The sequence below is a fragment of the Mauremys reevesii genome, linkage group 1 (assembly GCF_016161935.1).
Source record: "Mauremys reevesii isolate NIE-2019 linkage group 1, ASM1616193v1, whole genome shotgun sequence".
Lineage (NCBI taxonomy): Eukaryota > Metazoa > Chordata > Testudines > Geoemydidae > Mauremys > Mauremys reevesii.
The window spans coordinates 269,714,745-269,738,870 of record NC_052623.1 but is presented as its reverse complement, the minus strand read 5'-3'; the positions used below and the strand labels follow the sequence as shown (position 1 = coordinate 269,738,870).

Genomic DNA, 24,126 nt, shown 5'->3' with positions numbered 1-24,126 from the left:
GTGGATCGGCTTATGTGGCCTGCATCTTGCAGGAGGTCAGACTAGATGATCATAATGGTCCCTTCTGATCTTGAATTCTATGATTCTATCTCTCAATTAAGGCAGTGTTCCTGGGGGCTATTACTTTGGGTAGTAGCAAAACAGAATTTCAGGCTTTAGTTGCTGATCCTCCATCTCCCATATGGTGTTCTATAAAGGTAAGGTCTGCTTACATCCACACCCTACATTTCTAACAAAAGTGGTGTCAGATTTTCACTGAAATCAGTCTATATACCTACCAACCTTTTTTTCAAAGCCTCACTCTCATAAAGATGAGGAAAAACTCCATACTTTGGATGTCCACAGGGCATTAGTTTGTTATCTGTACAGGACTAAGCAGTTTAGATGTCCTGTCAATTATTCATCTCCTTTGCTAACAGGTCAACTCATTTCTCCTCTTGAGAATTTCCTCCTGGATTTCTTCCTGTATTCTACTGTGCTATGATATCACTAAATTTTCTACACCTGAGAGAGTTTCAGCACACTGCAAGCAGCATCAGCTGCTTTCTTAGCCATCAGTGACATTTGCAAGGCTGCAACTAGGTCATCTGTTCATATCTTCACTAGTCATTATGCTGTCTCTCAAGCCTCAAAAGATGATGCTAGATTTGTGAGAGTTGTGTTGCTGTCCTTGTTCAGCTAGACTCTGATACCCTCCTTGATCTCATGCTGTTTGTGAGTCACCTGGAATGGACATGTGTAAACACTTGAAGAAAAAAATTATATATTTGTTCTGTAACTTGTTCTTCAAGATAGGTTGCATGTGTTCATTCCATGACCCACCCTCCTTCCCCCTTACATCAGAGTCAAAAATATGGCTGCTGGTGTGAAGGAATTTGGGGTGGGCTCCGCCCAGTATACCCTTAGCTGGCACCACAAGCACAAGGAGGGCACGTACATTGCCCTAATGGGTACTGCTATGGGAGAAAAAAATCTCCGACTCTGGTACGCACCACCTGAAGTGGAATGGCTATATGCTTCACATATTGAAAAACAACAGTTACCAAACAGGTACGTAAGAGTTTTTTTTCTGGCAATGGGAAACTGGTTGATTTCCCTCAAGACACTTAAGAGCCCTAGATAAAGCTAACATAGTTTTGAAGAAATGGGTGGGACAACTGGAAAAACAATAAAAGGTGCAAGATCCCAAGCATACTGTGGGTGTCATTTGGCAATGGCTCATTTCATTCTATACAAATAGCATGGTAGTGGAATTTGCTTTTTAAAAACCGGTTTAGCTAACACAGGTTTTCTTCTTAGGCCCTTATCTGCACCAGGAAAACACTGTTCTTACTTGTCAAAAACTGCTTTATCCATTTCCTCTCATTCCCACCTTTCTTAAATGACGTTGAAGACAGTTTCTGCTGGTGTGGTCTAATTCATCCTGCTGGTGTGAACTAGATGAGACAAGTTCAACACCTGGATAAAATTCAGGACAGTCACTTGGACTTTACTCTTATCACCAGAACAGGTTTGGATTGAGGGAGTGGTACCTTGAGCCACTAAAATTAACTGATTTTTCTTATCTTCGATGTTTGCTGTTTTGCGCTTCTGGAGGTTTCTTCTGAAAAAATATTTGTAATCAGATCATCAGAAGCATCTCTGATTTTTATGAAGACTTTGCGGGTTTCTTTTTGTTTTTAAATAGAGTATATGGTTCATATAAGGCGTATGTATATTTTTCCTCAGATAGAAGGGACCAGAAACATGCAAGAGTTGTTTTTTCCTTCTCCATCTTTTTTTTCTCCCCACCAGTAACTGTACTACTGATAGTTAATCATGGAAGCCTGTAACTTTAGAAACTTAATTCTTTGTACTTTCCCAACTAAGTGGAGGAATGTTGATACGTACAATTTGAAGATACCCCGACTATACATTTCCTGAGTCTGTTTCTCTTTTCACTTTTACCAGCCTTTGTAACTTCGCTTATTTCAGTGGAGTTACTCATGAGTGTTATCAGTATAAGCAAATAATTGAGTGTTTTATTTTAACCAGTAATAGAGTTAAGAATTATATTGAGTCAGTGTGATTGTTACTGGTTGGAAATTGTCTCAATATAATGGTACTATATATAGTGCCAGCTGTGTGACTCTTCACACACACACACACACACACACACACACACACACACACACACACAATTTGTAAAACTTATGTGCTGTCCCTGGCAAAGAGGAGATGTTGTTTTCTATCCCAAAGGTACAGTATTTCAGTAGCATATAAAAATTCCTCTGTTGATGGATCTGCAAAGCACTTTGGGATCCCTGTGGATGAAAGACACTATATAACTCCTTCTTGGGTCCACAACTCTGTGCTCTGCGGATCTGTTTAACCAATGGCTTCCAGAGCGTTTTTTCTCTTTGGAGGCCTGATCCAAAGTCCGTTGAAACCAATGGAAAAATTCACATTGACTTCAGTGAGATTTAGGTCAGATCCCAGATGCTTTCAATTTATAATGGTAGTTTTCTGACCCTTACTTTGTCTGTTGTTTTTTCTCCACAGCCTGGCACCATATCGAGGGTGGTTCCCTGTTATTTCCAGCCTCTGCTGCTCCAATTTTGTCTATTTTTATACGTTTAACAGTCTCAGAGCTCTCTGGGTCAAAGGCCAACATTCAACCACAGGAAAAGATTTGGTCCTGGGGTTTGTTGCAGGTAATGGAACCTATAAGGCATGATGACATAGTATGTCATAACATGAGATTCTGTGAAACTCAGATTTTTAACCAAATTACATAATGACCTCCTTGCTTTATGAAGCCCATTGGAGGTCATGCTGCCTGGGTGTTTTGTATTTTGTATCTTATAGAGAACCGCTTCATATTATGGTTCTCTTTATTTGTCATGCATATTTACTCTAGGTCTTCTACCACCCCACATTCTCTGTGTGTATATATACTCACACACTTATAAAATTATTTCTGTTGAACGCTTGGACAAAAAAAGTATCCAATATTGAGCCATTTTCTCTATGTAATGTATCCATTACCATGGTACCTAGATGCCATTTTCTTCCAGGACAGATCAAAATGGGAGTAGATTTCCTACTGATATTAGGGTTCTTTGTTAAAGAAGATTTTTGCAACTTTGCAATATTTTGAATAACTAAATCTTCTTTAACTTGGTGTGAATCAGTAGCTTTTACCACCACCATTGAATCATGTGGAGTAGAACTTCCAGCAGATATCGAATGGGTGAGAGGTCTGTTTCCCACCTATCCCACCTTCCTTTGCAGGCAACAAAACTAGATTGGAAGAGTTTTAACAAAACTTGTCAAAAATTCCCAAAGCTGTAGAACAACATGACTTCTCTTATAACTGAGTCTAGCTGGATGGTGACTAATAGATATGCTTTTCAACATGTTGGGCCAAATTAATCCCTGAAGTAACCCCATTGAAGACTGTCTTGGAATTTGCTTGACCTAAGGAACCTTTAATTAGTTGTTGAAAAACCCATTGTTTTGGCCTCTGTGGACTCATTGGAGAAACTACAGAAATCATTTTAGTAAGAAGTTGTGTAGTTAGCTTTGCTGTGTGTTGGTCTTTTTTAAAATTCCTGCTATGTAGTTTTCTATACTATGTGAATTACTACTGAGTTAGTTTGTACATTGAAATTAAAGAAGGAAAAAATGTAGAAAGACAGACCCATTTTTTCTGTTTTACTTTTGTTAAGATGTATTTTTTTCTCCTTGTGGGGTGCTTTTGTATTAGGTGTCGTGAACGTACTCTTGACCACTCCGCTCTGGGTAGTGAACACACGACTGAAACTGCAGGGAGCAAAGTTTAGAAATGAAGATATTGTACCAACCAACTACAAGGGCATTGTGGGTAAGCACCTGGTGCAGTCATTTTTCTCAGTGAATTTCATGTTTGTGAAAAAGATTGGATTGATGGCTCTGAAGACCAAAGTCCCTTATCCACAGTAGCATAAGTCTCCCACCCTCCTTGTATGTGTGCATGGTGCCCATTGTTGATCCTGAAAAGGGCCCCACGTAAGGGAGGAGGGTTGTACAGTCTTCCTGACCCATTCAGTTCTTGAACATTTTTGTTGAAACTGACAAGGAAGCCAACTTTTGCCAGTTCTGGTTGTAGCTGTTAGGGGTGTGGACACTTATTCTGCTAGGCCCACAAACTGATTTCATGTAGGTTATTGAATAGCCAATGAGGTAACAGTTGCTTCCAGTCATCACTGAACTGTACTAAAGTTTGAACTGTCAGTCTAGAAATAAGACTTTATTTATCATCATTACTCTCCTGAGCTATCCAGTCCTCCAAACTGTCTCCATTTTCTGAAATGTGCCTCAGTGCTGTATTCCTGTATAGCTCCGATATAGTAAATATTCTGTTGATGGAGGTAGGATATACATCCCATGATTCCTGGGGGGTCTTGCTGCCTGAGAACTCCAGAGAGTGACCGTATGACCATGACCCAGTGCTGCTGACTGACTAGCAATAGTTTCTCCATGAAGATCTTGTATATTTATCTCATTACCCTGATCCATGCTTTTGAGTGGGGGAAGAAGTCAAATATTTAAACTTTGTGGTAGCCAGCTTCTCTAAACACAATTCTTTATTACAGACATTTCAAACTTGAACCGTTTTAAATATAGGGAATTAATTTTGGTGCTGTGTACCTTGTTTTTGTAAGTGAAAAATGGCTCATGCTTAAAATGAAAACCAAAGGTGTTCAAGTTGCAATTCAGCCTCTTGATTTTAGTGTTAGCAGGTGGTGACTGGGAGATGACATTCTTAGGCAACTTCCAGTTAAATGGAACAGAGGCAGAGGGAGGTTAACTTTATGATCAGCTATGCTGCTTGTTGCTAAAATGAAACATAACTAAATAAAGCTCTGAAGAGAGCCATTTTAGCTAGAAGAATCTCAGGGTGACATTGGGCCTCTGTAAAAGAGGGGAACAGCTACACAAGGAGGTAAATATAAGCTTTCTGACAAGTGCCAGTTTGACCAAGAAATACCTCTGCTTCCACTCTGTCCATCATAGTCCCTAAATTTGTTCATTAGTTTAAAAGGCAAAAGAAGAAGTGTATCACAGGGAGCAGTGGGTCTAGGCTGCTGAGATGACTCGTACACAATGGAGGATGATATTCAAAATGTAGAATTAATCATACCCTTTGCAATCAGAATGTCACTCTGTATGTTAAGAATTCCTGTTGCTTTTCTCCACTTTCCACATCAGATGCCTTTCATCAGATAATACGGGATGAAGGAGTCTTGGCTTTGTGGAATGGTACTTTCCCCTCCTTGCTGCTGGTCTTCAATCCTGCCATACAGTTCATGTTCTATGAAGGGTTTAAACGAAGGCTTTTGAAGACACGACTGCAGGTGAGAGTAATAGATTTTTGAGATCAGAAGAAACTGTTATGATTATCTAGTGCAGCGGTTCTCCAACTGTTGGTCAGGATCTCAGAGTGGGTCGCTACCCTATTTAAATGGGGTTGCCAGTGCTGGCATTAGATTTGCTGGGGCTCAGGGCTGAAACCAAAATCTGAGCCCCATCCCCAAGGGCTGAAGCCCTCAAGCTTTGGCGCCCCCCAGGATGGCAGGGCTTGGGCTTTTGCTTTGGCCTCCCAGCCTGGGGTTGTGGGGCTCAGGCTTCAGTCCCCTTTCCTGGGGTTGTGTAGTAATTTTTGTTGTCAGAAGGGGGCCAGGGTGCAATGACATTTGAGAAACCCTGATCTAGTGTGACCTCCTGTATATCAAGCCTGGTCTACACTAGGCGTTTAAACCGGTTTTAGGAGCGTAAAACCGATTTAACGCCACACCCGTCCACACTGAGAGTCCCTTTATATCGGTATAAAGGGCTCTTTAAACCGGTTTCTGTACTCCTCCCTAACGAGAGGAGTAGTGCTAGTATCGGAATTACCATATTGGATTAGGGTTAGTGTGGCCGCAGATCGACGGTATTGGCTCCGGGCGGTATCCCACAGTGCACCACTGACCGCTCTGGACAGCAATCTGAACTCGGATGCAGTGGCCAGGTAGACAGGAAAAGCCCTGCGAACTTTTGAATATTTCCTGTTTGCCTAGCGTGGAGCTCAGATCAGCACGTGTGGCGATGCAGTTAAAAATCAAAATAAAGAAAGAGCTCCCGCATGGACCATGCGGATGTGATCGCTGTAAGGGCAGGCAAATCTGTTCTATCAGCGCTCCGTTACAGAAGACGAAATTCAAAATCATTTTTAAAAAATCTCCAGACAGACGCCATAGCAGGGGCTCAGCGCACTGCTGCGTGACAAACGTAATGGAAAGCCAAAGAATCAAATGGACGCTCATGGACTGGAGGACTCAAGCTATCCCACAGTTCCTGCAGTCTCCGAAAAGTATTTGCATTCTTGGCTGAGCTCCAAATGCTTCTAGGGTCAAACACAGTGTCCGCGGTGGGTCAGGGCATAGCTCGGCAATTTACGCACCCCCCCACCCACCCCCAGAAGTGAAAGGGAAAACAATCCTCTCTTGACTCTTTTACATGTCACCCTATCTTTACTGAATGCTGCAGATAGACGCGATGCTGCAGCACTCAACACCAACATCCTTGCTCCCCCCCGCCGTGGGTGGCTGATGGTGCAAAACGACTGGTACCCGTCATCATCAGCCTATTGGCACATGGGGCAGTGCAAAAGGACTGGTAACCATGCCGACTAGCATCAGTTAGGTCAATCAAGGGCGCCTGACCCTAATTTTTCCTGGTAGATGGTGCAGTATGGCTGATAACCATCGTCGTCATAGCAACAGGGGGCTGAGCTCTGTCAGCCCCCACCCTTCATGTGTAAAAAAAAAAGATTCAATTGCCCCTGGACTAGCAGAGGGATGCTGGGCTCCTCTCCTCCACGCTCCTTACTGTCCTGTCTGGACTATCATAGCAGCTGGAGGCTGCCTTCCACTCATTTCTCACTAACAAGTCACTGTGTCTTATTCCTGCATTCTTTATTACTTCATCACACAAGTGGGGGGACAATGCTACAGTAGCCCAGGAAGGCTGGGGGAAGAACGGAATCAACAGGTGGGGTTGTTGCAGGAGCACCCCCTGTGAATAGCATAGAGCTCATAATTTCTGCAGGATCTGACACAGAGCAGCTGTGCTCTCTGATACAGTGGTTCTCTAGTACACTTGCCCATATTCTAGACAGGACTGATTCTATTTTTAGATACTAAAAAGGAGGGATTGACTCTGGGAGTCATTCCCAATTTTGGCTTTTGCGCCCCTGGCTAAGAGCAGCCAGGGGCACTTATGACAGCAGCAAATGGTGCAAAACGACTGGTAGCCATGATCATCTTTTTACCAATTTATGGATTGGTAGATGGTGCAGTATGGCTGGTAACCATCTCTGCTGTCATGCAAAAGCAAAAGCATGCTGCTGTGTAGCGCTGCTGAATCGCCTCTGTCAGCGGCATATGGTGACAGTCACAAAAGGCAAAACAGGCTCCATGATTGCCATGCTATGGCATCTGCCAGGGCAATCCAGGGAAAAAAGGCGTGAAATGCTTGTCTGCCGTTGCTTTCCCAGAGGAAGGAGTGACTGACGACATTTACCCAGAACCACCCGCGACAATGATTTTTGCCCCATCAGGCACTGGGATCTCAACCCGGAAATTCCAAGGGGCGGGGGAGGCTGCGGGAACTATGGGATAGCTACGGAATAGCTACCCACAGTGCAACGCTCCGGAAGTCGATGCTAGCCTTGGACCGTGGACGCACACCACCGATTTAATGTGTTTAGTGTGGCCGCGCGCACTCGATTTTATACAATCTGTTTTACAAAACCGGTTTATGCAAATTCGGAATAGTCCCGTAGTGTAGACGTACCCTCACAGACCATACAACCTCAACTAGTAGCTGATTGATGAAACCCATAACTTCTGTTTGAGTTATAGTTTATCTTTTAGAGAGATATGATGGAGAATCAACTGCATCCCTAAAGAAATTGTTCCAGTGACTCATTCCCCTCAGTTTAAAAAAAAAGTAATACTTATTTCTAGTCTGAATTTATCTTGCTTTAGCTTCCAACTATTGATCTTAGTATGCCTTTCTCTGCTAGATTTAAGTTCTGTTATCAGAAATCTTTTCCCTTTGTGGGTACTTGTAGACCATAATCAAGTCACCTCTTACTTTGTGTCAGAGGAATACTTTGTGTATTCCCCCTCTGTGGTCCATGAAGGGCACCCTCTATTAGGATCCTGGCTCCCCAGCCATCACCTCTCTTGGGTGGAGACCCATGTCTCTCTCTCTCTCCTGACCAGGGATTTTGCTGGTTGCACAATTCCCTGCCTACAGTTTGAGTTTCCCAGCAAGTCAGACTGCCTAAGCAAGCCTGCTTTGCTTTCTCACCAGAGGCTATAAGGAGCAGAATTGCCTATAGTCATAGTGTACTACAGCAAGCACATTTATTCTTAAGGTGAAAGCATTAGAGAGAAAACAAATTAAAAACAACAGAAGAACATACGTATGCTAATAAGCTTACCAGAGAGAACCTCAATTCCAACAAGGGCTCTGGCAAGTGATCAGTCTTTCACATCTCACCAAGGGATTTTCTGTGGTGACGTGTTCATAACAGCTGCTAGTTCAGAACAAGAATCCCCATGAATCTGTGAATCATTCCTTTATACAGTTTGGGCCTCTGATATTGTCCTCAAGTAACACGTAACACTGCTCTACAGCCAAAATGCTTCTGAAATAAATGTAGTCAAACTTTACTAATTCTGGGTCACTGAGAACGAAAATGATGCTTAAAATTGTTGATTGGCTCTAGTTTTCAAGATATGCTATTGGGTCAGTATATACGACCCTTGACTTGGGAATAGGGGAAGATAAGTGAGTTATAAAGGGAAGGGACCTAAATTTAAACCAGAAATGACTAAAATACATCTTTGACTGGATCTATGAATAAATCTATGACTGGGTTTGGACAGTAATTGCTTTTTAGGCAAAACAATTAATGATGCAATCTGAAGCTGGTATTGCGTCATACATGATATGAATTGCATCATGTTATTCCTAGAAGTCATGGATGACGCAATCATAACGAAGCTTACATCACTCTGCTGAACAAATTGCCCTATATCAGCTCTAGAAATCATACAGTGTCGTGCTCTCTTATTTGTCAGTGTTTGATTTTGCAAAGGGACACATTTCTGTTTAGCCAAAGTGAGCAGAGATGCCTCGTACTTGTGTGAACAGTGCAGATAACTTCTGCTATGTTTGTGGTGAAGTGACTTTTGCATCACAAAAGCGCAGTATAACCACTATGGTTAAGAAAGCCTATCACCTTTATTTTGGCTGCAAAATTGGAGATCAGGACAAGAGGTGGGCCCCACACATATGCTGCAACACTTGTGCAACAAATCTTCGCCAGTGGTTGAACAGGAAAAGGAAATCTATGCCTTTTGCAGTGCCAATGATTTGGAGAAAGCCAACAGATCATACCAGCAATTGTTACTTCTGCATGGTGCCTCCAGTTGGGAAAGGTGTGTCAAAGAAGAAAAAGTGGACTGTGCATTATCCAAACATTCCATCAGCTATACGCCCAGTACCGCACGGAGAAGGACTGCCGGTTCCTGATGCACCAGAATCATTCTCACTTGAGTCAGAAGAGGAAGAGGATGAAACTTCTGGTCCTGAACCATCAATGTCACAGGACCCACATTTTCTCCCATCCTCCTCCTCTGAACCACACCTCATAACACAAGGTGAACTGAATGACCTTGTCAGGGATTTGGAACTACCCAAGAGTAAGGCAGAGCTGTTGGGCTCCAGACTACAGCAGTGGAATCTCCTGGCAGGTGATGTTATGGTTTCCATGTTCCGTGACTGTCAAAAGGATCTTGTCCCATTCTTCTTCATGGAAGGTGATCTTGTAGCCTCCAACAACATCGATGGTGTGATGGCAGCCCTCAACATCGTTCACGATCCAGATGAGTGGAGACTGTTCATTGATTCATCGAAGACGAGTCTTAAAGCTGTTTTACTGCATAATGGCAATGTTTTGCCATCAATTCCAGTTGGTCATGCAGTCCATATGAAGGAAACCTATGACAACATGAAACAACTTTTGAGGTGCATAAACTATGACCACATCAGTGGCAGCTTTGTGGCCATTTGAAGGTTGTTGCTCTCTTGCTTGGTCTGCAGACTGGATACACAAAGTACTGCTGTTTTCTCTGCGAATGGGATAGTCGTGCAAGAGATTCCCACTACATCAAGAAAGATTGGCCACTCCGACAGTCGTTGGAGCCTGGGAGGAAAAGTGTTCAGCATCCACCACTTGTTGAATCAAGGAAGATTTTGTTACCACCCTTACACATCAAGCTGGGTCTGATGAAGAACTTTGTCAAGGCCATTGACAAAACACAAGCAGCTTTCAAGTACCTCCGTGGAAAATTTCCAAGGTTAAGTGAAGCTAAGATAAAGGAAGGTGTCTTTGTTGGTCCTCAGATTTGTGAACTTCTTCGAGATGATGCATTTGACCATGCACTGTGTGGCAAGGAAAAGACGGCATGGAAAGCCTTCCAGTTAGTGGCAATAAATTTTCTCGGAAACAACAAGGCAGACAACTACAGGTTGTTGGTGGAAAACCTCCTCAAGGTATACAAAAGCCTTGGTTGCAACATGTCACTAAAGATACATTTTTTGCACTCTCATCCAGATTTTTTTCCACCGAACTGCGGAGCAGTGAGCGACGAGCACGGCGAGCGATTTCACCAGGACATTGCAACAATGGAGAAACGCTATCAGGGCAAATGGAGCCCATCAATGCTTGCAGATTATTGCAGGACAGTGACAAGAGATGCTCCATTTAATGAATACAAGAGACAAGCCAAGAAGCGCCAAGTAGACACTGAATAGGACTAAACTATGTACATAATAGTTTTTTGCCTTTTGTTTCATAATAAATTTTATTTATATAACCCTTTCGCTGATTTTTAAAGTGTTACATAAACAAGACAGGTGAAATATTATCATGTAAAGCAACCATAAACACATGAAAAGACCTAGGTTTACAATTTATGATTAAAACTCTACTATCTACACAATATACATAGACATAAAATGTAAAAACTTAAATATCTTAGAAACAGTAGCCAATCAGTTGTTTTAATTGTCATATTTGAATTCAGCACATCAAAATACATAATAAATAGCACATTTTATCTCTGAAGCAGACGACTTCTCAAAAATTGTAGACCAGTGTAATCAGCAGATGGTCCTTCCTCATGGTGAAATTTCAAAAGGATGAGTTCTTGCATAATCTGTGTGTGTATATGCAAACATAGTGTGTGTATGTATTGTGACAAAGTTCGTCCTCTATCTTGGTGGGTCCTGCGCTTATTGGCAGATTTGTTCGCCTCAGAGATTCACCATGTGGATCAGGGAACAGCTCAGAGACCTTCCCCTCTGGTAGAACCCACAGTCCAGGTCAATTCCTCCTGTGTCTGATCAGGAATTGGGAGGTTTGGGGGGAACCCAGGTCCGCCCTCTACTCCGGGTTTCAGCCCAGGGCCCTGTGGACTGCAGCTGTCTAGAGTGCCTCCTGGTACAGTTGCACAACAGCTACAACTCCCTGGGCTACTTCCCCATGGCCTCCTCCCAACACCTTCTTTATCCTCACCACAGGACCTTTCTCCTGGTGTCTGATAATGCTTGTACTCTTCAATCCTCCAGCAATGCATCTTCCCACTCTCAGTTCCTCGCGCCTCTTGCTCCCAGCTCCTCGCATGCACTCTACAAACTGAAGTGAGGTCCTTTTTAAATTCAGGTGCCTTGATTAGCCGGCCTGCCCTAATTAATTCTAGCAGTTTCTTCTTAATTGGCTTCAGGTGTCCTAATTAGCCTTCCTTCCTTAATTGGTTCCAGCAAGTTCCTGCTTGTTCTGGAACTGCCCCTGTTACCTTACCCAGGGAAAAGGGATTTACTTAATCTGGGATGAATATATCTGCCTTCTTACAGTCTCCTGTAGCCATCTGGTCTGACCCTGTCACAGTATATACATATATACACACACACACTATATAAAACAGACTCTTAAGGCCAAAGTGACTGAACTTGAGGAGCTAAGAGAGACAGAGAGGTACATAGAGGAGACTTTCAGGGACACAATAGAGCGTTCTCACCCCAGTTTGACAGCCTCTGTGCTGGATGATGGAGGATGAAAGTCTCAGATAAGGAGAGCTTCAGGCTAGAGCGGAGGGAAACTGTCCCATAGTTGGGGACTTTCAGATGATGTGCTCAAGGAGCACTCAAGGAAGAGAAGGCCATTGTGGAGAAACTAAATGAATCTTTGCATAGGTCTTCACTGCAGAGGATGTGGGGGAGATCCACACACCTGAGCCATTCTTTTTAGGTGACAGATCTGAGGAAACTGTCCCATATTGAGGTGTCAGTAGAGATGGTTTCAGAACAAATTGATAAACAGTAATAGGTCACCAGGATCAGAAGGTATTCACCTAAAAGCTCTGAAAGAACTCAAATATGAAATTGCAGAACTACTGACTCTGGTGTGTACCTATTGCTAAATCAGCCTGTGTACCAGATGACTGGAAGGTAAGTAATGTAATACCTATTTTTAAGTATCAGAGGGGTAGCCGTGTTAGTCTGGATCTGTAAAAGCAGCAAAGAGTCCTATGACACCTTATAGACTAACATGTATTGGAGCATGAGCTTTCATGGATGAATAACCACTTCGTTGCATGCATCTGACGAAGTGGGTATTCACTGCAACTCATGCTCCAATATGTCTGTTAGTCGATAAGGTGCCACGGGACTCTTTGCTGCTATTACCTATTTTTTAAAAAGGCTCAAGAGATTATCCTGGCAATTACAGGCCAGTAAGTATCTGGCAGATTGGTTGAAACTATAGTAAAAAACAGAATTGTCAAGACACACATATGAACATGATATGTTGCAGAATAGTCAACATGGCTTTTGTAAAGGGAAAAATCATGTTTCACCAATCTGTGAGAATTCTTTGAGGGAGTCAGCAAGCATGTGGACAAAGGTGATCCAGTTGATATAGTGTACTTAGACTTTCAGAAAGCCTTTGACAGGTCCCACACCAAAGGTTCTTAAGCAAAGTAAGCAGTCATGGTCTAAGAGGGAAGGTCGTCTTATGGTTCAGTACTGGTTAAAAGATAGGAAACAAAGGGTAGGAAGAAATGGTCAGTTTTTACAACAGAGTGGGGTAAATAGCAGGGTCCCCATAGTGAGGTGGATTGGCTGCCCACAGACCCGGAGGGGGAGGGGCCCCTCACTTTGAACCCTGGTGGGCGGAGCCACTCTATGCTCAACCCTCCCACCAGATGTTCAGAGGGCGGGACAGGAAGTACAAAAGGCGGGCTGGAGAACTCAGTTGGAGCCCAGCCACCGGAGGAGCCAGACGCCTCCTGCGAGCTCCCAAGCTAGGAGGCTGCCACAGACCCCGAGGAAGCTGAGGACTAGCCAGGGCCATTTACAGACCTGAACACAGAGGAACCCCAAGCCCTGACAGAGGCCCTCTTCCTGGATGACCCTCTACAGAGCCAAGTGCGCCCCGAGGGGGAGTTAGGAAGTGGCCATGGGGTAGCTGACCCCTGTCTGGATGCAACTCTGCGAGTGAGTCACCGTGTTGCAGTCAGGATCTCTGCTGACCCAGTAGCAGACCACTCTGCCACTGCTAGGGCCCTGGACCGGGACACAGTGGAGTGGGTGGGCCTACGTCCCCCCTGCCACCCCAGTCTGTGAGTGGCAGTCTCCCCCTCTCATAGGCAAGAAGCCTGCGCTTGTCAGCCCTCCACTAGAGTTAGGAGGCCCGACTGTTTTGCGGCTCAGCCTGAGTGCAGGCCTGAGCTCTCAGACTCCTTGTTGCCCTGCCCTGACCAGGGGCTGGGCTCTGTAACCGTGTTTGTCGTTCAGCCCTGATCACAGACCCACGCTCACGTCTCCTGTCGCCCCGCTCATTCCCCACTCCAGGCGACCTCCCAGAGACGTAGTGAGGCGAATTGGCCACCCACAGACCCAGAGGGGGAGGGGATATTCCCCCCAACAGACTGCGGTCCCCATAGGATCTGTACTGGGACCTTTGCTGTTCAACATTCATAAATTATCTGGAAAAAGTGGTAAACAGTGAAGTGGCAAAATTTGCGGACTATGAAATTACTCAAGGTACTTAAGTCCAAAACTGACTGTGAGTACTTACAAAGGGATCTCTCTTGACTAGATGACAAAATAGCAGATGAAATTCAGTGTTAAGTGCAAAGTACAGTAACTCCTCACTTCACGGTGTAGTTATGTTCCTGAAAAATGTGACTTTAAGCAAAATGATGTTAAGCGAATCCAATTTCCCCATAAGAATTAATGTAAATGGGGGGGTTAGGTTCCAGGGAAATTTTTTTCACCAGACAAAAAACTACATAGATATACACACAGTATACGTTTTAAACAAACAATTTAATTCTGTTCACTGCTATGATGATTGTGAAGCTTGGTTGAGGTGGTGAAGTTAGACGCTGGAAGAGGGAGGGATATTTCTCAGAGAATGCCTTGCTGCTAAATCAATAATTCTCAAACTTTTGTACTGGTGACCCCTTTCACATAGCAAGCCTCTGAGTGTGACCCCCTATATAAATTAAAAATACTTTTTGTATATATTTAACACCATTATAAATGCTGGAGGCAAAGTGGGGTTTGGGGTGGAGGCTGACAGCTCGCGACCCCCCATGTAATAACCTCTTGACCCCCTGAGGGGTCCCGACCCCCAGTTTGAGAGCCCCTGTGCTAAATGATGAACTAGCACTTGGCTGAGCCCTCAAGGGTTAACACATTGTTGTTAATGTAGCCTGACACTCTACAAGGCAGCAGGAATGGAGAGGAGGGGAGATAGCATAGCAGACAAAGACAGACACACACCTTGTGTGTGGGAGAGAGAGAAATGCACACTGCTCCTTTAAGTAAGCTGACCCACTCTTAAGTGCATTGTCTTTAAGTGGATCAGGAAGTTGAGACAGCAGCTGCTGCTCCAGGCTCTCTCTGTCTCTCTCCCTCCGTGATCCCACCCTGCTGTATATGGAGGAGAAGGGGTAAGCGGGGTGTAGGAGCAGGGGGGAGGGGGACACCCTGACATTAACAACCCCCCGCCCCGCCCCCCGCACAGCAAGCAGGAGGCTCGGGGAGCAGCTCCAAGGCAGAGAGCAGGAGAAGCACATAGCAGTGGGGGTAGGGATAGCTGCAATTACTAGCCTGCTGGCAGCTGCTGCACAGGGAACTTAGGGGAGCGGGGAGCTGATAGGGGGGCTGCTGTTCCACCCTGGTTCCAAGCCCACACCAGCTAGCTGCAATAGGCTGCTCTTCCTGCAAGCAGTGGACAAAGCAGGCGGCTGCCAAACAACGTTAGAAGGGAGCATCACACAACTTTAAACGAGCATGTTCCCTAATTGATCAGCAATGTAACAACAAAACAATGTTAACTGGGATGACTTTAAGTGAGGAGTTACTGTAATGCACATTGGAAAACATACTCCAAGCTATACCTGAAAAATGATGGGGTCTATATTATACTTCTACCTTGATATAACGCTGTCCTCGGGAGCCAAAAAATCTTACCGCGTTATAGGTGAAACCCCGTTATATTGAACTTGCTTTGATCCACCGGAGTGCGCAGCCCCACCCCCCCGGAGCACTGCTTTACCGTGTTATATCCGAATTCGTGTTATATCGGGTCACGTTATATCAAGGTAGCGGTGTAGCTGTTATCACTCCTGAAAGAGATCTCGGCGTCATTGTGGATAGTTCTCTGGAAACATTCACTCAATACGCAGCGGTGGTCAAAAAAAGCTAACAGAATGTAGGAACCATTAGGAGAGGGATAAATAATAAAACAGAAAATATCATAATGCCACTGTACAAATCCATGGTACACTGAATATTGTGTGCAGTTTTCGGCCCATCTCAAAAAGGTATATTAGAATTGGAAAAATTATAGAAATGGGCAACAAAAATGACTAGGGGTATGGAACAGCTTCCATATGAGGAGAGATTAAAGAGTGTGACTTTTCAGCTTGGAAAAGAGATCACTAAGAGAGGACATGATAGAGGTCTATAAAATCATGAAGGGTGTAGAGAAAGTGAGTAGGGAAGTGTTACCTACCTCTTCACATAACACAAGAACTTAGGGGGTCACCCAATTAAATTAATAGGTAGCAGATTTAAAACAAACAGAAGGAAGTACTGTACTTTTTCACACAAAGCCAATCTGTAGAATTCCTTGCCATCGGATGTTTTGAACACCAAAAATATAATTGGGTTCAAAAAAAGGATTAGTAAATTCATGGAGGATAGGTCCATCAATGGCTATTAGCCAAGATGATTAGGGATATAACTCCATGCTCCAGGTGTCCCTAAACCTCCAACTTGCCAGAAGCATCTGGCAGTGGCTACTGAGAGAGACAGGCTACTGGGGTAGATGGATCATTAGTCTGACTTATGGTCATTCTTCTGTTCTTATGTATTCACCTTCCCCAGAAATTCCCGGGAAACCCACTTAATTTTAAAACTTCACTTATCTGACTTTTGAAGCTCATAACAATTTCTAGGGTTTACATTAGTCATGTCTCTCCCTCTAGAGATGTTAATACAATTCCACATTACATAAAAATTTGTATTTTTAATACAATGAACTCCTAAGATACTTAAACTTAATTTAATAAGGTTTAGCTTTTTTCAATATGGTTTGTCCAGGATATCACTGGAAATTGCCATATCTGTCATACCCTTCTCTTGGATAAATTAAATATATTGAGCTTCTTAAAGCTTACTATGAGGCATATATTCAAGACCTCAAATCGTTCTTGTAGCTTTTTTCTGAATCCTTTTCAATTTTTCAACATCCTTTTTGAAGTGTGGACACCAGAAATGGACAGAGTATTCCAGGAATGGTCTCACCAATGCTCTGTATGATGTCACCTTTCTACTCCTACTTGATATTCCCCTTCTTATGCATCCAAGGATCATATTTGCCCTCTTAGTGACTACATTGCACTGGGAGCTCATGTTCATTTGGTTATCTACAATTACAACTAAGCCCTTTTCACTGTCACTGCATTCCAGGATACTGTCTCACATCTTGTAAGTGCAAACTACATTTGTTGTTCTTAGATATCTGTCCTTGCATTTTAGGAGCGACAAGGTGAATGAGATAATCTTTTATTGGACTAAGTTCTGTTGGTGAAAGAGACAAATGTTTAAGCTTCCCAGAGCTCTTCTTCAGGTCTGAAATAGATAGCCGTGTCATAAATAAATACAAGATGGGACAGATGAAGTATAAGAGGTTAACACATGTTTCAAGAAACCACTTAAAAGGAAGTGGGCAATTAACACCTCTGCAGTCATAGGACAGAGGAGAATTAGTAGATTACAAATTGTTGTAATGAACAATAAAACTAGTCTCTGCTGAAACCATGAGTTTTAGTGTCTAGCAGAGTTATACATTTAAATTCCTGTGCTTGTCTTTTGAAGGTATTGTGCAGGTTTCCTTTGAGTATGAGGACTGATAGGTTAGATACAGAGTGATCGCTTTGTGAAAAGTGTTCGCCCATAGGTGATAGGTTTTTTTTGGCTGTTATCATTTTTCTTTGTGAGTTCATTCAACAGCATAGTGATTATATGGTTTCACCAATGTAGTTGTTCCTGGCACATCAGATGTGAAGCCCAAAAACTTGTCTGTTTCACCAACAGACATTGGTCCAATAAAAGATAATTTGTCTATTTCATATCTTGGCACCAACATGGCTACAACACTGCAACCTTGCATTTTAATATAGCCAAATGCATGTTGTTCAAACCAGCCCATCTTACTAAGCAATCCAGACTCATCTTCATGACTCACCTATTTCCATCATTATTTACTACTACCATCAATTTTGTGTCATCTGCAAATTTTACCAGCATTGATTTTATATTTCCTTCCAGATCATTGACAAAGATATTGAATAGCAAGAACAGATTCCACCAAGGCCCCACTAGAAATCCCCTGAGGAGGATGATTCCCCATTTGCAATTACTTTTTATGACCTATTTAATTAATTTAATATAGGCTACAATGATTTTTGTATAGAGCTAATTTTTTATCAGAATGTCATCCAGAACTAAATCAGTGCCTTACAGAAGTTCAAGTATATTATGTCAGCACAATTATCTTTATCAACCAAATTTGTAAGTTCATCAAAAAACAGTACCAAATTTGTTTGACAAGGCCTATTTTCCATAAAACCCTGTTGATTGGCATTCACTGTGCTTCCTTTTTTAAATTATCTACAGATTGTATCCATATCAACCTTCCCATGGTTTTGCCTGGGAGTGATGTCAGACTAACCAGCCTATACCTGGGTCATCACATTTACTCTTTTTAAAATATTGGCAGAACGTTTCCTGTTTTCCCAGTTCTCTGGAGCTTCCCCAGTATTCCAAGATTTGTTAAAAATCAACATCAGTAGTTCAGAGCGCTCCTTGGTCCAATTCGTTTAATACCCCTGGATGCAAATTATCTGGTCCTTCCAGTTTTAAAATGCTTAACTTTAATAGTTGCCCTTTAATATTTGCCATAAGTATTGATGGAATAGAAAGTATTTCCTTATATCTGTAAGACATGAATATGTCAGCCTACTTTATTTCAAATACAGAACAGAAATATTTATTGACTATTTCTGCCTTTTCTGCATGCTATTGACAATTTTACCATCCTTATCTACTATTGGATCTATACCATTGTTAGGATTCATTTGTTCCTGATATATTTAAATAATTCCTTATTGTGCTTAATCCTACTGGCCATAGTTTTTTGTTGTTGTTGTTGTTGTTTTTTACTGTTTTTTATACCTTTATTTTCCTTTGTCAACTGTCTGCATTTCCTGACTGCTGATTTATACTCATTGCTATCCACTTCCCTACGTTTCCATTTGTTATATGTATTCTTCTTTATTTTGATTTATATTTTCATTTACTCTTTTAACTAGGATTTCTTTTCACACAAGAAGCCTTCTTATGTGTGTAATGGGATTCCCGGGATGCAGCCTGGAATTGTGGGACTGCTGTGCCCCCTTAATTCTCCAGTTTAGGCTGTCACTCACAATGTTTTGTTAATGCCTCCAGGCACCATTATCACTCAGCACAACCGCATATGCAGCCCCACACCCAGCTAGTTTGCATGAGTGCTCCTAGAGTCACTCATGAATCACACAAAGAAAGGCACCAGCCAAATCCCCCCAGCTCCCAGCCTTATACCTCAGGAATATACCGTCTTGCACTGCTAAAGATGAGCAGTGCAAATTTATTAATTGGTTCACCACTTCATCAATGGAAAGTGGATATACACTAGCCTTTGCAAACCTGAGCAGATTTACCACACACTTCAGGCAAATTCACTGGTAAAGATAAACAGTTAAACAAATGTATTGACTACAAAAGATAGATTTTAAGTGATATTAAGTGATCGGCAAAAAGTCAGAGTTAGTTACCAAAAGAAAAGAAAATATAAGCACACAGTCTAAACTCTCAACCTTATTAGACTGTGCAACATCTAGATTTAACAGTTTTTCTGACCCCACTGGATATTGCAGTCCTTAATATATAGGTTTGTCCCTTAAACCTGGGCCAGTCTCCTCTGTTGGAGTCTCCAGTCTTCTGTGTGTCTTTGTTGCTTGCAGCATAGATGGGGGCAGGAGAAAGGCAAAGCATGTGGCCACTGTGTTCTGTTTTATACCCTTAGTCCATGTACTTGGAAAATACAAGTCCAGGCATGTCTCGTGGGCATTGCTGAGTCACAAGGTGAAGCAATACCCCTGGTGTGTCTCCTGTGAGTGAGTCATTAAATTGTAACTCCTCTGCTGGACAATGGGTGGTGATATCTGTTCAGCATCTGTTGGTTACCTCTTCCCTCATCATTGTCTCCTTTGAGCTAGTATCTGGGCACTTCCCAAACCCAAAGCATATTTTAGTGAAAACCATATTACACAATTCTTATAATTTCATATGCATTGATTATATGCATATTTAGCTAGAAAAATGGCTTCCTGCAGATCATAACCTTTCCCCTGATATCTTACATGGCATGCTTCATATGCAAGATCACAATTATATATCAGTGAGGACTATGGGGGTTACAGGACTCTCCCAGAAAGTATAAAATGTCACAATGTGATTGTAGATTTGTTGGTTTCCTGGACATTTAAAAAAGCATTCTTAAATAACTCTCCATTATCACTTGTATTTTTATGTTTAAATGTTTCCTCCCACTCAATTTTTCTTATGTTTGTTTTTAGCACCAGGAATTTGTTCCTTTTTAAAGCACCAAGTACGTATATATTACTGGTCAGGACTACATTCTGTTTGCACACAACAAATGAAATTAGTGTTTGATCACATGCATCTGAGCAACCATAAGTTTTTAGGTCAATGATCAGTTCATCTTTATTGCTTAGACTGAGGTCTAATAGTGCAACCAACTTGGGGTAATTCTGTATGTTTGACGCACTGGTTTATTTTTTGTGCTAGAAAATTACCATCTATAAATTTTAGAACTCAAGGATGCTTTACTAATGGCAGCATGAGACCTCTAACATATGTTTCCATGATGGAAATAACCCTTGATAACTCAGTGTTTCTAGACATTAAGGCCTGACTTGACAAAGCCCTGGCTGGGATGATTTAATTGGTGTTGGTCCTGCTTTGAGCAGGGGATTGGACTAGATGACCTCCTGAGGTCTCTTCCAACCCTAATCTTCTATGATTCTATGATTCCAGATAGATGTTTATGGATCTGCTCATCCTGTTCCCTTATCTGCTTTAATGGCTTGTCACAGATCTCCACCAGTACCTCATCTTGTGATTTATCAGAACATTGAACCATAAGCAGTTCAGATCCTGTTCCTCTCAATTGTCAATAATTTTAAAGTTTGTAATGGTATCGTTCATGTAGAGTGCCATCCCTCTCCCTTTCTACCCGCTCTTTTTATGCTAAATAGGGTGTATCCAGTGACTTTAAAACATTCCTGTCATGTGGCTCCTCCCACTGGGTTTCAGTAATGGAGATATGAGATATGCAAGAGGTTGTTGTAAATCCTCTCTCTAACTATGCGGGTTTATTTATAGTTTTGACCCTAAAAAGGGAGAAGTGTCAGAAATTCCATGAAGTCCACTAGGGATTTTGCTATTGATTTTATGTGGAAAGCACTCAGACATTATGGTGATAGGTATAAAACTGTAACATCTGATCTGTTTCTTCATGCAAGTAATATTTTCCTTACACTGTTGAACAGCTTACCTCTTTGGATGCATTCGTCATTGGTGCAGTAGCTAAGGCAGTTGCCACCACCATCACCTACCCCATGCAGACAGTACAATCAATTTTGCGGGTGAGTATTAGTTACACTGAAAATAGGTCCATCTAACTCCAGACGAAGGCAGCTCTGCCTCTGGAGGCCACTACTGTACAACCCAAGACCTGTCTATTCACGAGTCTTTGCTAGACAGACTTCTCTTATCTCGCTGATTATGTTGAAGGCCATTGGCAGGGCCTAGACTTGGGCTTTTTTGTTCCCGTGCCAATGGAGCCTGCCGGAACTTCAGTAGGCATAAGGCAGTCTCATAAGCAGCTAATAGTAATTACAATGTAATGCATGTGTGTAGTGTCTTTCACAAAAACTCTTGAGGCACCTTACAATTGAAATGCTGCATAAAATGTGGATTTAAAGGCTGCATAAAATGTGGATAGTGAATATAAATAGAAAATAGGTTCCATAACCATGGAAAATAAATTTTAAAGACTAAATACTAAAGAGTGAATGATTGAAGGTAAACTAAAAAAGCAAATAATATACATAAGGTTTGCTTTACTTAGTCAGACCACTACTTGCTTTCAGCGGTGGCCAATATTTGATGCATCAGAGGAAAGTGAACTCATAAATAATGCACCTAGCCAATTGCCCAGTGTTGTACACTAATTGGAGTGGTGAGGGAATCGCTCAGTCCTGATCCTTGGAAGCAGTCAGTACATCTTGCAGCATGTAATGTGAATACTTTATTTTAGCTTGGGTAACTATACATGTAGACATTGGTGTAGTATTATAACAGAGATAAAAATTTTAGTAACTATTCAAAGTCATATCTACTTACTTTAATACTAAGTAGTTAGCACTGCAGAGCCAAGTGTGGTAGAATTAGCTGGATGTTTGCATAGAGCATGGATCATCAATAACGCGCTGTGTTTGTTACAGAGGTTGCAGAAGTCACGGATTCTGTGACTTCCTGTGACCTCCGTGACTTCTGCAGTGGCTGGTGTGGCTGACTCCAGGGTCGCCCGAGCAGCTGGACCTGGGGGCAGCTGCTCGGGCGGCGCTGGGGACAGTTATACGTGCCACTGCTGAAGTGGCTCTGCAGCCAGCCCCTCAGGCGGTCTCACAGCCAACCATACCAACTGCTGCTCTGACGACCTGGGCAGCTGGCCCCAGGGACCACCCAAGCAGTGGCCGATGTGGCTGGCCCTGGGGACTGCCTGAGCAGCAGTCCCAGGGGCAGTGGAAGCAGCCATTTCGATCCCAGGGTGGCCAGAGCAGTGGGGTTCCTCTCTTCCCTCCCTTCCCCCCTGCCTGTGGCCGGAGCAGCAGTAAGGGCCCCCCAACCCCCCTTGCAGCTGATGCCGCAGGCTCCCCCCCCTACAGTGCTGCCCCCCCCCCAAAATTCAGTCAGAGGTATTTATGGTATAAATCATGGACAGGTCACGGGCCATGACTTTTTGTTTCTTGCCGGTGACCTGTCCATGACTTTTACTAAAAATACCCGTGATTAAATCTTAGCCTTAATCATCAATACAGTTGTAAATGAAGTTCCAGTGCCAGCACTAAATTCTGCCCGTGCTTACACCTGTGTAATTTCACTGAAGTTAACGGCTTTGCGTAGATGGGAGGGCATTAGCTGCCCTGGTGAATCTTTAACTCAGTAATGCACAAGTCAGAAAGAACTCAGCTTGAATTTTGGATCCCAGATTGATTTTTGCAGGACTGGTAATTAGAAAAATAATCTTGAAAATGAGAATTGTTTTACAGGGAGTCAATGAAACATAATAGCATTGTGTAGTTCCGTGTTTATGATTGGAATGGAACTGGAGTTTAAAATCAATAAGATTTCACTTGTAGCAAACAAAGATTTAATGCTGGAGGTATGATATCAGTTCAATATAAACTCAGGGCAGTAAAAGTTTTGGCTACACTCTTCTGCACTGATTGCAACCTTTTGACAACAGCACAAGCTGGAATATGTGAAAATAGATATAAGATAATCAATCTTAGAAATTACCATATAATTTAGTAGCCTCTGCACATTTTACCTGTTCATTAGGGTTCTCAGTCTGGCAGTGAGGGGTATGGTTAGGAGGAAATAATCCCAATAAATTGTTAATGCTGTTTCTTTCCTTTCCCTTTCAGTTTGGACGTCACAGATTGAACCCCGAAAACCGGACACTAGGCAGTCTTAAGAATGTTCTCTATCTTCTTCGACAGAGAGTAAGGTGAGCTTTCTAGTTTCTGTCTTAATGACGCATACACTCCCACAAAAGAATGGGTTTTTAACATATTGGCAGTTAATATTGCTGGGCCTGACCATTATTTATTTTCACCCACTTGAACTAATAACCCAGTTCCACTTGTCAACTATTGCAAAACAGGGATAGGAGAGCAAGTAACTACTTTCAAATTAAATATCTGTATGTTGTTCAGAGTGAGGTAATTCTATAGATAGCAACTTAACTCTTTTCCAGGAGAGGCTGACTAAGTTTCCTGTAAAGAATGCTTACCCCTCTCTATTGAACCCCTATGGTTCAAATCTAAGTAGCTGAGGAGACTGGGAATAGGATAAGGAATCTTAATTCTGTGTCTGTAATTTAACTTGTAACCTTAATTAGTAATAGGTCAGTAGTCACTGTAGGCCAGTGCTGTTCTAAGGCTGTTAGTTAGTTGGCCAATAAGTCTGACAGGCAAGTGTCTGCATCCTAACTGGCTTCTTTGCTGACAATCTCTGCATAGAGGCAAAAAGTTGACTATGCCACAGAAACTGACT

General features: G+C 42.5%; 1 protein-coding gene across 8 annotated transcripts in view; it reads left to right on the top strand.

Annotated features, from left to right (window-relative positions):
• Window positions 1–24,126, top strand: part of SLC25A17 (solute carrier family 25 member 17) — a 73,027-nt gene that overhangs the window by 35,975 nt on the left and 12,926 nt on the right. For 6 of the 8 annotated variants that reach the window (XR_005584953.1, XM_039489499.1, XM_039489551.1 and 3 more), the window contains exons 4-8: window positions 2,542–2,693; window positions 3,749–3,865; window positions 5,233–5,378; window positions 21,333–21,428; window positions 23,496–23,578. Coding sequence is in view for 7 of the 8 variants with exons in the window: in XM_039489499.1 (XP_039345433.1) it covers window positions 2,542–2,693; window positions 3,749–3,865; window positions 5,233–5,378; window positions 21,333–21,428; window positions 23,496–23,578 (594 nt within the window). In the remaining variant the exon portion in view is untranslated. The remainder of the gene's footprint in view (window positions 1–2,541; window positions 2,694–3,748; window positions 3,866–5,232; window positions 5,379–21,332; window positions 21,429–23,495; window positions 23,579–24,126) is intronic. The other 2 variants (XM_039489533.1, XM_039489513.1) reach the window with 1 other exon arrangement.